This window comes from Brassica rapa, chromosome A09 (genome assembly GCF_000309985.2).
Source record: "Brassica rapa cultivar Chiifu-401-42 chromosome A09, CAAS_Brap_v3.01, whole genome shotgun sequence".
NCBI classification, from domain to species: domain Eukaryota; kingdom Viridiplantae; phylum Streptophyta; class Magnoliopsida; order Brassicales; family Brassicaceae; genus Brassica; species Brassica rapa.
Window position 1 is genome coordinate 4348699 of NC_024803.2, and position 17365 is coordinate 4366063.

General features: G+C 31.3%; 3 protein-coding genes and 1 long non-coding RNA gene across 5 annotated transcripts; 3 read left to right on the forward strand and 1 right to left on the reverse strand.

The window, feature by feature from the left end:
* Positions 1 to 3656: 3656 nt before the first annotated feature.
* On the forward strand, positions 3657 to 7583 carry LOC103837433 (nucleobase-ascorbate transporter 6). Of its 2 annotated transcripts, none has more exons than XM_009113794.3 (14): positions 3657 to 3895; positions 4058 to 4197; positions 4901 to 4998; positions 5076 to 5252; positions 5352 to 5452; positions 5533 to 5608; positions 5726 to 5785; positions 5863 to 6047; positions 6120 to 6216; positions 6320 to 6406; positions 6491 to 6549; positions 6640 to 6731; positions 6807 to 7045; positions 7116 to 7583. In XM_009113794.3, exons 2-14 carry the CDS (start codon positions 4089 to 4091, stop codon positions 7332 to 7334), a joined length of 1599 nt encoding a protein of 532 aa, XP_009112042.1. In that variant the 5' UTR covers positions 3657 to 3895; positions 4058 to 4088; the 3' UTR covers positions 7335 to 7583. The 2 variants fall into 2 exon arrangements, with proteins under 2 accessions (XP_009112042.1, XP_009112041.1); XM_009113793.3 differs by having other exon boundaries at positions 3792 to 3895; positions 3999 to 4197.
* A 251-nt stretch (positions 7584 to 7834) lies between these two features.
* LOC103837434 lies at positions 7835 to 10006 on the forward strand. Its single transcript, XM_009113795.3, has 3 exons — positions 7835 to 8900; positions 9309 to 9439; positions 9607 to 10006. The coding sequence occupies exons 1-3, from the start codon at positions 8654 to 8656 to the stop codon at positions 9730 to 9732; spliced, it is 504 nt and encodes a 167-aa protein (XP_009112043.1). The 5' UTR covers positions 7835 to 8653; the 3' UTR covers positions 9733 to 10006.
* Positions 10007 to 12397: 2391 nt separating this feature from the next.
* LOC117128124 lies at positions 12398 to 17121 on the forward strand. Its single transcript, XR_004451318.1, has 2 exons — positions 12398 to 13948; positions 16729 to 17121. It is a non-coding gene; the product is annotated as an uncharacterized LOC117128124 (long non-coding RNA).
* Positions 15100 to 17000, reverse strand: LOC103837435 (dof zinc finger protein DOF5.6). Its single transcript, XM_009113796.3, has 2 exons — positions 16754 to 17000; positions 15100 to 16286 (listed from the first exon to the last, which is right to left on the reverse strand). Exons 1-2 carry the CDS (start codon positions 16799 to 16801, stop codon positions 15312 to 15314), a joined length of 1023 nt encoding a protein of 340 aa, XP_009112044.1. The 5' UTR covers positions 16802 to 17000; the 3' UTR covers positions 15100 to 15311.
* Positions 17122 to 17365: the final 244 nt, after the last annotated feature.

A 17365-nucleotide genomic window follows, 5' to 3' on the forward strand; every position in this document is an offset into this window, starting at 1 on the left:
TCATATTAATACAATTTTATGATCATTTGTAACTTATTATGACAAAAAACTAATCTATTGATCACAAAATTTTGAGAGTGTGAATCTTCAAATTTCGAATAATTTATAGACGTTTTGAAAAATTCAAAATATAACATATAAGAAAAAATATAAATGTTTTTATTATATATTTAATGTGATTTTAAATATCTTTTAATAATATAAAATTAAAAAAAAGAACTAAAATACAAAAATTGTTATCAAATATTTATTATTCATAATAATTAATTTTCACATATACGTTAATCATATTAGGTAATTTCGTAGCTTTTATTTAAGGAAAGTGCAAAACATTTTTTGGTACGTTATTTATCAATTCGATAGTTAGTTTAATAAAAAGTGTAATATAAGTTAAGATGGACCAACCTATTTTTCTAAGAATAGTATATTTTGTATAGTTATTTATTAAATAAGAATTTATAATCATACGGTTCTATGATCATTCATATCGTTTTATAACAAAATATTTAAATCATCGATAACAAAATTTTCAATCTGAAATCTTTAATAAGTTTATAATTTATAAATGTTCTTGAAAATTCCTAGAAAGTTTTGATATTAAAATATTTATGTAATCTTATGGTATATAGTGTTTAATCTATATATATATATATATATATTTATTCTATTATTAAATGATATTTTTTACTAATATGGTTTTAAAATCATGTGTATCTTCTTATAATAAAAATGTTAAACCATTGATCATTAATTTTTAACATAATATTTTAATAGTTTTAGTCATTTATTGTCGTTTTTAAAAATTCAAAATATAACATATACGAAAAAATCTAAATTTTATTTTTATTGCTAATTTGATTGTTTAATTTATTTTAATAATATAAAATTAAACAAAAAATGATGGAGGAGATATAAATTGCTATCAAATCTTTATTATTAAAATCATTAATTGTCATATATATATTAGTCATTTATGGTAATTCCGTAGGTTTTATTTAAGGAAAGAAAATATCATATCATATCATTATATCATATAGTTTGACCAACTTATGTATCTAACAACATATAAAAATCGAATGTGGACCTACTTATTTTTCAATTGAATGTAATTGACTACCTAATTGAGTGCCACCTATGCATTGGGGCCTCTTTTAATTAATACAAAATTGAGGTTACATCTTTTCAAATGTTCCTCAATTAATATATAGGGGATTATAATAATAATAATAATAGAAACTCAGAATATTTTTTTTGTTAAATGAAACTCAGAATATTTGCATCAGTTGATAGTATCGACATTGACAACAACTTGTGAGTGTCCAATCTCAATGATTATGTGGTCATGCTCCATAAGAGCATCTCTAATGGCACTCTATTTTTTCTCTATAATTTGCACTAAAATAGATAATTTTATTATAGAGTTAAATTTGCTCTAGTGGTTCACTCTATAATAGAGTTACTCTATAATAGAGTGAAATATAGAGTAATCCTATTTTTTTACTCCAAATATAGAGTAAAAAAACAAGAATACTCTATATTTCACTCTATTATAGAGTAACTCTATTATAGAGTGAACCATTGTAGCAAATCCAACTCTATAATAGAGTTACTCTATTTTAGAGTGAAATATAGAGAAAATTATAGAGTACCATTGGAGATGGTCTAAATTACATGAAAAGTCCCTCTTACGAATACACTCATTGGCTTAAATACTTTATTTGTTTTCAGTACTGCTCAAATACTTAATTCACTAATTAGTGATTTAATTACTATACTTGTATAATGTTTCAAGCCAGATTCTCAATCACGTGCAAAATTCCTTACAAAACAATATATAGCTGCTTAGCCATCAATTAATTACGGAGTTTACATATCCATGTACGTGTCGGATATTCAAACTTAATTAGTTAGTACATTCTTGACCAATTTTTTTTAAAAAATAGTTAGTACATTTATATAAATGACGTAAATGAATGCATATCTGATTTCAAGATTTCAGTGTTGTGTTTGCCTTAAAGGCTCGCATGGATAACGTGTGTTCAAGAAAATTTCATGAGCTTTTGAATGTTCGTATCTTGAGTAGTGAGTACAAACATATGTAACTGTTATCGATACAACACTTAGTAATTTCATTGTACATGCATACGTAAAACGTGACTAGTTTTTATTGTTTTTGCTGTTTAATTACGTGGTTTTCGTTCATATAGATATACATTGCAAATTGTCGGCAAGATATATCAAGTTGGGTCACTACAGACTACAGTTGTGATAGTTATTACCATAAATTAATTTGAAAACGATGCATCAATTGTTTTGATAAAACGTTGAGTTAATGCTTAGTAGAACAAACAACAATAGTTGTAGTGAAGAAAATATAAATAACACATCTCTTATGAATAGTAGTAGCATATTGATCTTAATAAAGTTGTACTCGTTACCCAAATTAAAGTTTGAGTCCAGTAGCCACTGGAATATATAATGTCCCACTAAATTCCATTACAAAAATATCGTTTTAACGTCAAAGTATCTTTGTAATTGTTTTATTGGAATTTTTATGTAATAGATAACGAGATTACGAAGGACAAAAAGGTGGACGTGACATTTATCGTTTATGCGTTGCTATCGTTATCTCTAGTTTTATGCTTTACTTATACTATTTGTACAATACTACTATAAGACTCTTCAAACGCTGTGGATAACTTCAAGTTGTATGCCTATTTAATTACCACTTAATTTTTATATTTTAGTCAAAAATTATCTAGGCATATTAAAACAAACCATAAAGGTGAAAAAATCAAGTGAAATATATATATATATATATATCTTTGATGGTTCGTGAATGTCTTAGAAGTCAAACATCATAATACATCACCAGATTCACCACTAATCACTATGCTACAGTAGAGAAGGAACAAAAACCCGTATATGAGTATTTTGTTTTGTTTTTTTCCTGTAACCGACCTGACACTTTAGAAACCTGTTTATAGAAAATGATGCAAGAATTATTGAATTATGAAAAGTTTTAGCTACAATTTGACAACATGTTTAAGCAAGTAGATATAGTTTAAAAACTCTAAACAACTTCTAATTAGTAAAACTTTTCTAAAAAAAATGCACACTTTAAAGAAAACAAAGAGATTCCTCTCGTCTCTTCCTTTGTTCACCATCCCTTTCATCTTTCTCCATCTTTATAGTACTAACAGAATTTATTAATCAACCAATCAATTTGTCACTCCCTCTCAATTGTTTCAAAACTACACAATAAACTTCTTATTAAAATCACAAAATTCGGTGCAATTTTATTGATTCATTGCTCCTGTTCAAAATCCATGACCTCTTAAAAATATGATTCTCTCTATTTCAAAATAATATTTTTTTTGAATAATAATTTTATAAATCGATCCAAAACAGAAATAAAAATCCGATTACAAGCTTCAATTCAAACAAAATTACCATTACCTCCTCAATTCAAAATAGTATTATGTAATGTATTTATTATAGTCACATATCTATTTTTATATTAACTGTTACTATTAGAGTTCTTTCATACAAGTTGGTAAATTAAAGAATATAAAGTTATAATTATACAGTACAAATAAAACATAACTATACTGAGGGGAATATAAACTACACAAGGTGTTCATTCATTGCGTTAATAGATACACTCCTCACACAATTAAATTGCTAACAACAAGACTTTGTCCACATTACATTGATTCAAAATTAAAATTTGACTAAATAATATTTTTACCTCGACTTTTGCAGAAAATTAAAGCCTCTCTCTCTCTCTCTCTCTCTGCTGCTTAACCTTTTGTACCTAAACATCACAAACATACACTGTTGTTACTCGTTTTCATCTCATCTCCTCTTCTTCCCAGAAGCTGCTGCCACTGATGTGAGTTCTCAACCTCTCTCTCTCTCTCTCTCTCTCTTCTCTCCCATTTATAAAGTTTTGTGCTTTACTTACTTACACCATTTTACACCTCTGCTTCTGGTAGATTCCCCGATCTGGGAGCTTTTCTCTGAAACTTCTTCTTCATTTGTTGCTTTTCTGCAGAGAAAGAAAGAGAGAGTGAGATAAAGAAACCATGGCGGGAGGTGGAGCTCCAGCACCGAAAGCAGACGAACCTCAACCGCATCCTCCAAAAGATCAGCTCCCCAACATCTCTTATTGCATCACCAGCCCTCCTCCTTGGCGTGAGTTCCTAAAGCTCTTTCCTTTTTCTTCTATTCTAGCTTCCAAGCTCCAAAGTTCTTTCCTTTTTTTGTTATTTTGGCTTCTTCTTCTGTCTGTGTACAGTGTAGTTCTCAGACCTAACTGTTTTCACAAGATTTAGCTTCCTTAGTCTTGCCTTAATCAAGAAGATTGTTGTTCTGATTTGTTTCATCTGTGGCAAGTTCTAAAGTTCTTTCCTTTCTTTATTTTGGCTTCATCTGTCGGTGTATGTGTAGTTTCTTAATTTTGCTTTAAACACGAGATTTGTTGTCTGATTTGTTGCATCTGTTGCAAGATTTGTGTTTTTTTCTTTGTCTAAAATGAATAGAAAGCTTTGTCTGATGTTACTACAGTTACCTCCACTTTCAACCAATGTCGGAACGACAAAAGTACCATTTGTCTCCATGGATGAGATTCTCAGTGGAATGAATATAAAGCTTTGTTTCATTGTTACTAGAGTTACTTCCAATTTCAAGATTTGTTGCATCTATGGCAAGATTTGTTGTTGTTTTTTTTTGTCTGTGGCTGTCTCTGAATATGATTCTTCGTTTAGTGGATATAAAGCTTTGTTTGATGTTACTAGAGTGTGTTAACCGATGTCTGAATGACAAAGAGTTCCATAGATTTGGAACTGTGCAGTTTCCACAACGACTTACATGTCTCTTTCATGATTGTGTGTTTCAGCTGAAGCTATTCTACTTGGGTTTCAACATTACCTTGTCATGCTCGGCACAACAGTCCTCATACCTACTGCTCTTGTTCCCCAGATGGGTGGTGGATATGTAAGCCTTCCTTCTTCAATGAGCTTATACTGAATGGTGTTCTAGTGACTGAACTGCATCTTGCTTTTGATTCTCAGGAAGAGAAGGCAAAGGTGGTCCAGACCATTCTCTTTGTTGCCGGCATCAACACGTTGCTCCAAACAACTTTTGGGACCAGATTGCCTGCTGTTATCGGAGCGTCTTACACCTTTGTGCCAACCACAATATCAATCATCCTCTCAGGAAGATTCAGTGATACCTCCAACCCTATAGACGTAATGATGTGACACTTCCTGTTTTTATCATTCTTATGTGAATCTTTCTTTGTGCTATTGTTAAAACAACAAATTAATCATGTTGTTTTTTTTTTGCAGCGCTTTGAGAGGATTATGAGAGCAACTCAAGGAGCATTGATCGTTGCTTCAACCCTGCAGATGATTCTTGGTTTCAGTGGCCTCTGGCGTAATGTTGTCAGGTTAGTCTAGCAGGAGGAGATAGTCCTAAAAACATTTGTAAATGATATGTAAGACTTCCCTTTGTATTTCGTTTTTACAGATTCTTAAGTCCTATCTCAGCTGTTCCACTGGTGGGTCTCGTTGGGTTTGGTCTATACGAGTTTGGTTTCCCAGGGGTAAAGTCTCTACTCTCTAGTACCACTGAAACACTAAACACTTCTTGTGTGTAGTTGTTAACTTACCTTTTACATTTCAGGTTGTGTGTAGTTGTTAACTTCCCTTTTACATTTCAGGTTGCTAAGTGCATAGAGATTGGGTTGCCTGAGCTTCTCATTCTAGTATTTGTCTCACAGGTAATAATTTTAACTATCTAACACAATAGATCTCTTTTAACTCCCAAAGCAACGTTCCTGATGTTTCTCTATTGCAGTACTTGCCTCATGTGCTAAAATCAGGGAAGAATGTGTTTGACCGGTTTGCTGTAATATTCGCTGTGGTGATTGTATGGATCTATGCTCACCTTCTTACAGTTGGTGGGGCATACAATGGTGCTGCACCAACTACGCAAACAAGTTGCAGAACTGATCGTGCTGGCATCATAGGTGCTGCCCCATGGTAAGTGGTTACAACTCAGCTGATTCAGTAGTGATCTTCATTGTTAATTTAGTTTTTTTTTTAACGTTTCAGGATAAGAGTTCCATGGCCATTTCAGTGGGGTGCACCTTCGTTTGATGCTGGAGAAGCTTTTGCAATGATGATGGCTTCTTTTGTTGCTCTAGTTGAGGTATATGTCACATTTTTAATCTTTGGAAATAAATTGATTTATGCTCTGTGATTCTGGTTAATTCAATTTTTTTCTTTCTTTTGTGTGGGGATGATCATTGAAGTCAACGGGTGGATTTATCGCTGTCTCAAGATATGCAAGTGCAACAATGATGCCACCTTCTATCCTCAGCCGTGGTGTTGGCTGGCAGGTAACTTAGCCACACTTTCAGATTATAATCTTGCAATGTAATCACTTGTTTCTGAGCTGATTATGTTTTTGTTTTGTGGATCAGGGAGTAGCTATTCTGATATCAGGGTTGTTTGGTACTGGTGCTGGATCCTCTGTCTCCATGTAAGCATCTCTTAGATGATACATGTCCACATTTGATTAAATACTCTGGATATTTCGGTTTTAAGTTGTTTTTTTATTCTGTTTGTGAAGAGAAAATGCTGGACTATTAGCACTGACAAGAGTTGGTAGTAGAAGGGTTGTTCAGATAGCTGCAGGCTTCATGATCTTCTTCTCTATTCTCGGTAAGTTTTAAGTAAAAGAAAAGGCTTTTGTTTAAAGTTGTATCTGTACTGATGATCTATTATATGTTAATGCAGGAAAATTTGGAGCTGTGTTTGCGTCAATCCCAGCACCTATAATAGCTGCTTTGTACTGTCTCTTCTTTGCCTACGTAGGAGCTGGAGGATTGAGTTTTCTTCAGTTCTGTAACTTAAACAGCTTCAGGACTAAGTTCATCTTAGGCTTCTCCGTCTTCCTCGGCTTGTCAATCCCTCAGTACTTCAATGAGTACACCGCAATCAAAGGCTATGGTCCTGTCCACACAGGCGCTCGTTGGGTATGTAGTAGTAAACCAACTCTCTTTTTTTCTATCCAGACTAGAGCTAATGAAACTCTTTACTTGATAGTTCAACGATATGGTGAATGTCCCGTTCTCTTCAGAGCCTTTTGTTGCTGGCGTGGTGGCCTTCTTCTTGGACAACACATTGCACAAGAAAGATTCTTCTATAAGGAAAGATAGAGGAAAGCATTGGTGGGATAAGTTTAGATCTTTCAAAGGTGATACAAGAAGTGAGGAGTTCTATTCTCTTCCTTTCAATCTCAACAAGTACTTCCCTTCTGTCTGAAAACGGAGGAGAGAGAGAGAGAGAGAGATGAGCAAAAGAGTTTACTCAAGAGTTTCACCATTGTTGCCTCTTTGAATTCTTTTGTTTTGTTCCTTTCACAAAACTTTGGGAAACTTTTTAAAAGATATCTCACATTCTATAGTCTTATTTACAAGAATGATTATGAACCTTGAGAGCATTGTTGTTTACTCTCTCTAATGCTTTTGACTTTGTAAATCTAAGGGTACACAACTTTGTGATTTTTGATTAGTTTCTAAGTCTTTAGTTTGATTTTGCTTTGGTCAGTGCACAAAAAAAAAACAGAAAAGATTTTGCCTTGATCTCTTTCATAATCAAAATATTAACTAGGTTACTGGTTTGTAAGAAAAAAAAAACTAGGTTACTGGTTGAATGAATTCAACCAAAATTGAATGTATTTACGTATTATATATAAGAAAATAATATTGAATATTTACACATTATATGGATAAAATTTATAGTTAATTTTTGTTGTTGTGAGTTGGTCATCATATATATATGAGAGTGGCTCTTCACTCTTGTTGGAGGTTTTTGTTCTATGTTGCATAAACTATAGACATTAAAGGCCACTTTCGTTTGTTATCTTAATTATGGACAAGCAAAAGTCAAGATCGTTTTGTTTTTGTAAGGCAGATCGATTCATTACGTAATTAACTAAGTATTCACAATAATTAACGCTTAATACGACACTGGCATTCAGAGACCGAGTTAAAGTGTACAGTCAGCATGTGAATAAGGTTGATTGCACGAGGGAATATTATTACTTCAACTTTAGTTGCCATTTCCTTTATTTAATTTTCACAAGAAAACAAGAAACAATAGCCTCATTGCTTATAAAATACTTGAGATTTATAAAGTTGCTTGACATATACAAATTTATTAATTATAGTAAATAGTAAATCGTACATAAAGAAATTGAAAAATCAGAGATTTATTAATTATCTAAATTTTAGATTTAATTTATTTCTGTTAAACCTACAATGACACACTATTTGACTTAGCATGTCTAAATGAAACTGTTTTTTTTTTCTACGATTATGAAGAACTTAAGCTAAATGTTAGCATAAATAATAATAAAAATGGTTAATAGATTCATATTTTCAAAGGCTTGATGCCACCGAGGATCTACCTTTCCGAGTGAAAGATTCCAGCCAAGCAAGCACTTGCCTCTGTACGGACAATCCAAAACATTGAAACATAAACAATTAAGCAATGACTTCACTATTATCATATATTAAACCCTCCCCTCACCTAGGCTTACTCTCACTCCTCTCTCTCTCTTGACTTTCCTCCGCCGTGAAATGGGGAACTGTCAGGCGGTGGAGACGGCAACGACGGTGATACAACGACCAGACGGCAAGTTGGAGAGGGTTTACAGCACAGTAACCGCTAGCGAGGTGATTAAGTCTCATCCTGGCCACCACGTCGCTCTTCTCATCTCCTCTTACGTACCTCACGGTTGCTGTCTCCGCGTTACTAGAATCAAACTACTTCGACCTTCTGATAGTCTCTTGCTCGCCCATGTCTGTAGGCTCATCTGTTCGGAAGGTATAAGATTATCTCCCATTCTCCTGCAAAATGATATATAACATGGATGAACTATTGAACTTTAATAAGGAACAAAAACTCTAGGTTTTATAGGGGTTTCTTCAGCATCACGTTTGATTATGATCATCATAAATTGATTCAATATATTTTAAAATAGCTAAACGTTCCCTAATTTCTAGATATTGTCGGTTCTAAAACATTCACCTGAGTCTTAAAATTTTAAAGAGTTATTATACAAAGATCACATAGTGCTCAAATTATCGAATTTTTGTATATTAACATTAATTTAAAAATTGTTTATGACCTCCTTAAGTCTCAAATCCAGCCCTGTTAAATAGGGTTCGCATCAGTTTATTTGTTCTGCTTCACTACTTTTGACCATGTGTGTTTGTTTTTATTTAAATATAGAGTTGATGAAAGGATTAAGAGCCAAGAAATCTGAAAAGATGAAGAAGATCCATGGAGAGGTTTCGGTTGCAGAAGAGGAGATTAGCCCACTAACCCTAAGATCAGAATCTGCTTTTGATAAATATATTCAGGTATATATACATACATACATACTACAATGTCTCTGTATTTAAGTTTTACTTCTCTGATTGAAGCAGTCAGTGTATGTTAAAATTGAATAACAAGCATATGAGTTATAAGAATTTTGAAACTGATTCATAAAAGGATACTACTGATCATATTAATACTTGATTAACAGATAAGTGTACATGAAAAGCAGAGAGAGACGATGAACGCAATAGCTACTAATAAACTCAGAGCTTGGCAGCCTTCTCTTCAAAGCATATCAGAATTCATAGCCTTGTGTGTATCCTTTCATTTCTAATGTTATAGTGGTAACAGATCTTCCATTTGTATATGACATTTATCTTTTCCATTAAGATAAAGTTATTGTTTTTAAAAATATGTTCTTTAAAAGAAATCTGATAACATTTAAAAGTAAATGCAAAGTATAATAAAACCTACCACATGACCTTCATATAAATAACCTTCTTTATTAAAAAAAAACGAGAATATTATCACTAGCTATATATATATATATATATATATATATATATATACGCTTTTATCCATATAAGAAGAGTTATTCTTGGGTTCACCCCCTAGGGTGAACCTCTAGGTTCACCAACCAATAGAATTTCATTATTTCAAATTTGATATTTTTTAGAAAAAGAAACAAAATATTGTCAAAATATATTATATTTTAAAAATAAAAAAGGTTAAAAAAATTAAAAAAAAAATAATAGTTAGAGAAAAACGAATTTAAAAAAAAATAATATATTTATCGTCGTCAGCAAAGCACTAAACCCTAAATCCTAATCCCTAAACCCTAAATCATAAACCCTATAAACCCTTGGGCAAATTTTAAACCCTTGGATAATTCATACTCTAAATCAAAAACACTAAATCCTAAAACCCTAAACCCTAAACCCTTGAGTGTTTAGTGTTTTTAATTTGGAGTTTAAGATTTATCCAAGGGTTTAGGGTTTACCTAAGGGTTTAGGATTTAGAGTTTAGGGATTAGGGATTAGGATTTAGGGTTTAGTATTTTGCTGAGGACGTTAAAAATATATTTTTTTAATTACTACTTTTTTAATTTATTTATTTTTACCTTTTTATTTTAAAAATATAATATAACTTATAGCTTGAGAAAATATTTTGTTTCCTTTTTTAAAAGATTTCAAATATGAAATAACACAATTCTATTGGTTGGTGAACCTAGAGGTTCACCCTAGGGGGTGAACCCAAGAATAAGTCATATAAGAAATCACCCACTCTCTTCACTTAACTTAATACAAACACATAATATTCTCGACATGATCACTGACAACGCCTTTAAACAAAATATCTTTATGCTTTACTTCCTTGGTACTAATACCGTCAATGTCTTCATATCTCATGCTGTTTCGCTCTGGATCGTAATATGAGACGCATAGCGCGTCACGATTGTGATGCCCGGCCCGAATATGGACGATAACTATCTCACCACCACGAGTAACACAAAACTCATCGATATATATGTCGAACCATATTCTTTAGTACTTGCTTGGTAATAGATAACCCCGTTGATGTAAATATAATATTTTATTGGATAGTGATGTCCGAGTCCAGTGCATTCTACGTATTTCCAGCTTTTGGTAGTCGTCAGAACTGTCAATGTGAGTGGTCGTATCCAAATTGTCTTGTAAATGGGTGTAGAAACTAGTATTCTTTTTAGTAATTAATAACAACCAGATATCATTCAAATCTTTAGGACGTTTTATAATTACAAAAGGTTAGGTCAAAGGCATAATAAAACTGTAGATTAAATCACTATTTCTACTCGGTCTCAAGTTCTCAGACTTTTATTTACAGTCGTCGTAGGAGATACAACTCATACTTCTTTCGGTAACAGATGTATTTCAGAGTTTTAAGTCAGGTTCTACCATGCATGAACTTATATCTAGTCGGGTTGAGTTTCAATCAAAATTATAAAAAGTTTTTAAAGCTGAAATAAATAAACTGCGTCAAGTTGAGAGAGAGGGTGGTAACGTATTATTATTTTAATATTTATTTTTTAAAATATTATGAAGTAAAATATTTTTGGATAGCATAATATATAATTTTTTAGATAATGATGATTTTCGAATTAGTGAAATTTATTTTAAATTTATAGGTAATTATATATTAAAAATATAATCTAATTATTTATTAACGATAATAAAAACTTTAAAAATTCTAACTTTTAACGTGAAAGCGAACAAATCACTTCACAAATAATAATATAATAGATAATTTTGAATTTCTTTCCAATATTTTTCAGAAATTATTTTGATTGTCTTAAGAAATCTATACTATTATTTGCGAAGTAAATTTTCGCAATGGAGCTCTCACGTTAAAAGTTAGAGCGGTTAATATCGTTTATACCCTTAATAAACTATTTAAATTAATCAAAAAATAAAAACGAATTTCAAATCTATCTGAAAAAGTAATTAAAATTAATAATAAATAGTTTATATCCTTAATAAATAAATTAAATAAATTAGTTAAAAATAAAAACAAATTATCTGATTAAATGAGTGATTAAAATTAATAACAATAAGAATTATCTAAAAATTAATAACAATAAAAATTATCTAAAATATAAATAATTATAAACGAATTTCTATTATTAATATTATATTTACATATAATATTAGATAACTGACTATAAATAAATATAATAAAATTTTCAAAAATAAAAACACGTTTTAAAATATAAGATAATTCTTAGATATATTATGTTGTTATCTGAAAATAATATTTTATTATAAAATTTATAGTTAGATATAAAACAATTTATAATTAAATGCTAATGATTTTCTAAAATAATTCTAATGTGTGAATGTTTTTAAAATTTAACACAACAATAACCATTTATATATTTTGATAAAAACTAATGAATATATATTAATAATATTTTATTTATATGTTATATTAGATAATTCACTATAAGTAAATATAAGAAAAATCTCAGAAATAAATATATTTTTAAAACATAAGATAATTCCTAAATATGTTGTGTTTTTATCTGAAAATATTTATTTTTATTATAAAATATAAATTTTAGTGTTTGATTTATCTTTTTAAAAACATAATTAATAATTTATTATGTTGGTTTTAATTTAATAGTTATAAATAGATATATATTTATAAGAACACTGCGCCCGCATATGCGGGCAGAACACCTAGTTTATCTTAAAAGATAGATGATTCATTCTATCTGATATGATATATACTTTAAAATAGAGTCGGTTTAATATTACTAAACCAAATATAATAAAACATATATATAAATTGTATTATTACTAAAATGAATATCATATAAATTTAACTATGACATTATTCTTAGAATTTTTTAATTATTCTCAATATAATGATAAATTATCATCTAAATCACAAGATAGTGATAAATTATCAGTTAAATCACTAAAATTATTTATTAAAATTAATAATTAAGTTAAAATATGACTTTTTTTGTCACAAACTACGTTTAAAAATATGACTGAATCTTAAATTATGGAGAGCATGACAAATCAGAAAATTTACTTCTCAAATAATATTATAGATATTTTTAATTTAATACTAGTCAGCATATGACAAAAAGAATCTGAATTTTACCCCCAAAAATATATTTTTATTCTAAGTGGATGTTAAAATTTCATTAATCATGAACTTTGACTCAACACTAGCTATACATAAACGCGTCCAATAAACAAAGGAGCCGCATGACATTCCACGTGGTTTAAATAACAGAGCCGGTTTAAAGTTAAACCAAAAAGAACTGTCTATTTTTTTTCTCTGCTTTTAAAAACAAACAGAGGAAAGATCAAGAAAACCTTCTTCCAACGATGTCTTCCACCATCTTCTCCAGCAAGAAACCACAAGAATGGTCAGAAACCATAAGAGAGAAGTGATTTCCTCTCCTCCATCAAGCATCTTCATCTTCTCTCCTCAAGGAAACCATTGATGGTTTGGTTCAAGAGATCATTTCTCACTTCAACACTTTGGAAGATTGAACCATAGAAGATCTCCTCTCAGCTTCTGAATGCAAATCAATGGATACAGTGTTTCTACTCATAAGTGATATACACCCATTCCTACTCACCAATCTACTTAGAATCTTCATCCATCTAGCCCAACCAAAGAGTGAAGAAGATGAAGAACATGTTTCCATCAACATGCCTGAAGATCATCAGCTAGCATGGAGGAAATAATCAGCTGAGTTATTGCAACGAATTGAACAGGTAGAGAGAAGGGTAAGGATGATGGGTGATGATATAGTTGCACGTTTGAGACTTGTGCAAAGAATCTTAGTGACACAACTACAAGCAGACACCATGTACATCAACGAAGAAGGAGCTTGAGGATGACAAATTGAAGGAGGAAATTGAAAGAATCTTCAAGGATGCAAAGCTACTAAGAAGCAGTGTTCTCATGAGCATCATTGAAGCTACGAATGATCACCAAGGAGTCTTGTTTCTACAATGCTTATGTCACATGCTTGAGCATTCAAAAACAAGGTAACCATTTCTTCTCTTCTATAGTGTTAGCATGATGTATATGTTGTTATGCGCTCTACTTTAGTATGCACAAGTTGTAAACTTGAAATTTTGATCAATTGTCTAAATTCAAGTAAAAAAAAAAAAAAAAAATTATAAATTATTCAAGGCATACATACTCAATAAACTTGTATTGAAGCCTATTTTGTCGATAAGAGATCTTGTTTAAATTTTATTGTATTTAATATGTGTTGTGATTACATAAATGATATCTTCTAAGTTTGCTTTGGATCTTTTCCATTTTGATAGTTTCTAATCATTGAATAATTTCATAGGTGAATATATAAACATTTCAGGGAGTCATAAATAATTTATTCAGATGAAGATTTGAGTAACCAAATTTATATTAACATTTATATATATATATATACATTCTATTGATATTAAAACTCCTAAGAAATTAAAAGTTTTCGCCTTCTAAAATATTTTTTTTTTATAGTTTTCTAAATTCTTTAATAATATCTCTATAACTCATAAAACTCTATCATTTACCAGATGGACTGGATTACAGCAACATAATTGCAATTTTATGTGAAGACTCCTAAAAATAACAAAATTATAATAATAATAAAATATTAGATAGATATTTCAAAATTCAAAATTTCTCATTTGAAAAAAAGTTTCTTAAAATTTGACATATCCATATATATATATTTGAGAATCTATCGTATGGAAGTGTAGGATGAATTAGTAAATAATTATCTTGTTTCTTAGCTGGCATTGGTTTCAATTTTTTAGTTTGTTACTCAGTCTTTAACGTTTATTTTAGCTAAACCATGCAAATAAGTATCTGAAAATATACATCAGTAGAGAATCTTGTCCTGTGATGTGCTGTTTGCTAACTTAGCTTTCTATCTCCTAATTTTTCTTTAGAATTTATTCCAATTTGAAAGTGTGAACTTCTTTCCAAATGTCAAATATTCTCAGTTAGACTATGTTTTCCTCCTTTTGTCGACAAAATTCATGGATAAACTTTGAATTCTTTGATCTTTGCATAGCAAGAAGAAGAAAAACACATCACTATATATAACCGTGCATGTACATTCATCTTACTTTTTGGAAACTGAAGAAAATAGTTTTTGTAATCAATTTAGAAGTCGTATAGAGCTAAGTTACCAAAAATAGAATGAGCGCTGTTTATATATCAAGAAACATTACACATCAAGGACGTCCACAGTAACACCAACACACAAAACTATAAATATATCTGAATCCTCTAATCAAGATTACTCAAACAAACCCATATATAATTTAGTTGCTTCTCTACTACATATTATTACTACTAGTTGTTGACGACAAGAAAAAAAGTTCTGATAGTAATTTATTAAACCAGGGAGTTTGTTTTAGTGGACGATCCATAGCCATTCATCAAACCATTCCACGACGAACCTAAGCCGTTGATATAACCGCCACCAGCGTATCCACCGCCGTCAGATCTCCCTCCGCCTCCGTTGCCGCTACCTTCCGAGAAGCCTTGCTCTTGTTGCCAATCAAGCGATAACAGCTTTGGACTTGGCTTCACATCCATTATTGATGTTACCCTTTGATTATCTTCATGATGATTGTAATGATGATGGTCATAATTAGATAGCATAAGTCTCTGGCATGCAGAGATATCCATGAGACCACCACCACCAATATTGTTGTGAAGATTGTGATGATGATCTCCGTTACTTCCATGATCAACCATGACCAGATTGTTATTGTTCACTCCCATGAGATCAAACTTACTGTCCAAGAAATCAATAGGTCTAGGGCTCTGTGAAAGCAAACCGCCATACTTGCTCTCCAAGTAACCAACGTTACTATGATCAGGAGCTGTGTAAGACCCCATCATCCCATTCCCACCAAAATGTTGAAACCCTAGAGAGGCATTTTGGTAATTTTGGTGAGAATGGGCTAAAGCCATAAGGTCACTGGTAACAATGTTAGGTTTTTTGGAGGATGGTGAATTTGAGGAAGAGGGTTTCTTGTTTTTGCGGCAGCCACCACCGACCGGAATATTCCTTAATGTGCCGCCTTTGGTCCAGTAACGGCGACAAGTTTTGCAGAAGTAACGAGGCTGAGAGAGGCTATAGTTATTGTAGTAACAGAACTTAGTATGTGTTGACTCACAACGAGGACACTTTTGAGGATGGTCGTGAGGTGGACGCAGCCTCCTTCCACCGTCCATCATAGCCGCCGCTGCTACAACCATGGCTGAGGCTTGTGGTCTAGTGCTGCAAGCAGCTAGTATGTCGGCTGCTGATGGAGAAGTTGTTGTAGAGTCTAACATGCTTCCTCCTGATGACTCAGCTTCCTAATATTACAATTTACAAAACTATATCAAAATGTGTAACAGTGTAAGATCTGTAGAATCGTTTTCCTTTTAAGTTCACCACGATAGAAACATACTTTAATGGTATAATTCATCATTTGCACGCCAAAGAATGATGGTTTGAGATGAGTAAGGTCTAAATTGTTTCAAACCATTTTTTGGCATTTGCATTTACATTTACACATTCACAGTTTACAAGAGACAAAAACAAAATCATAACAAACAAAAAAAACTACAAAGAGATAAGATAAAATCAGTTTGAAACGTAAACAAAAATGTCAAACGTAAACGTATCAGATCTTCCATTTGCATATGAACTTTATCTTTACAACTAACCAAAAAGATCTGCTTATATGTTTAATTTTTTTAATGTTCTTTGAAGATATATACTAACTTTAAACGTAAATGCAAACGCAAAATACAGATAATGGAGGTCTAACTGGAAATACCTGGAGCCAATCAGAATCCATGCAAGCTTGAAGAGAAGTGAGACCCATTTTGCGTTTGTTTTGTTTGAGGAGAGTGAGAACTTTAAGACAAGTTTATGAAAAAAATCTAGAGAGAGAAGAGAGAGAGAGAGAGAGAGGAGATGAGGCATGGAAGAGTTTGGGGGTTGGGATGTGAATAAGAAGGAAGCAAGAAGAGGACCATTCTTCGCCTCGGGATTGCTGTCTCCACTCAACAAACCACTTCTACTATACAACTTAGTTAAGTTAGTTCACACTTACAATTATTTTTTACTTTTTTTTTAAACTGTTGTCTTAACATCGGAAAATATAGTATTTCAATTTAACAAATGATTAGTAAACTTTTCTCATTGTATCTATCTGAAATTTAATTATTCATTTTGGTCGTCCATAACTCAGGTGATCTTATTATCTAAACCCATTTACTAATCTTTTTTTAGCAACCACCCACTTACTAATCTAAAACTGTAATTCCATAGTTTTAGTTTTATTATATTCTGTTGATAGTTTTTAATGGATATACAACTATTTAAAGTTTTACTTTTATATGGACCGTTAAGCGTAAACTAGGGAGCTTCAAATGTTCTATTTCAG

Bases quoted from the DNA above. Each gene is read 5' to 3' on its own strand.
- LOC103837433 (XM_009113794.3), top strand. From the start codon at position 4,089: ATGGCGGGAGGTGGAGCTCCAGCACCGAAAGCAGACGAACCTCAACCG. The intron at 5,453-5,532 runs GTTAGTCTAGCA...TCGTTTTTACAG, and splicing joins CTCTGGCGTAATGTTGTCAG to ATTCTTAAGTCCTATCTCAG. The intron at 5,786-5,862 runs GTAATAATTTTA...TCTCTATTGCAG, and splicing joins TTCTAGTATTTGTCTCACAG to TACTTGCCTCATGTGCTAAA.
- LOC103837435 (XM_009113796.3), bottom strand. From the start codon at position 16,801: ATGGGTCTCACTTCTCTTCAAGCTTGCATGGATTCTGATTGGCTCCAG. The intron at 16,287-16,753 runs GTATTTCCAGTT...TTGTAATATTAG, and splicing joins TGGATTCTGATTGGCTCCAG to GAAGCTGAGTCATCAGGAGG.
- LOC103837434 (XM_009113795.3), top strand. From the start codon at position 8,654: ATGGGGAACTGTCAGGCGGTGGAGACGGCAACGACGGTGATACAACGA. The intron at 8,901-9,308 runs GTATAAGATTAT...ATTTAAATATAG, and splicing joins TAGGCTCATCTGTTCGGAAG to AGTTGATGAAAGGATTAAGA. The intron at 9,440-9,606 runs GTATATATACAT...CTTGATTAACAG, and splicing joins CTTTTGATAAATATATTCAG to ATAAGTGTACATGAAAAGCA.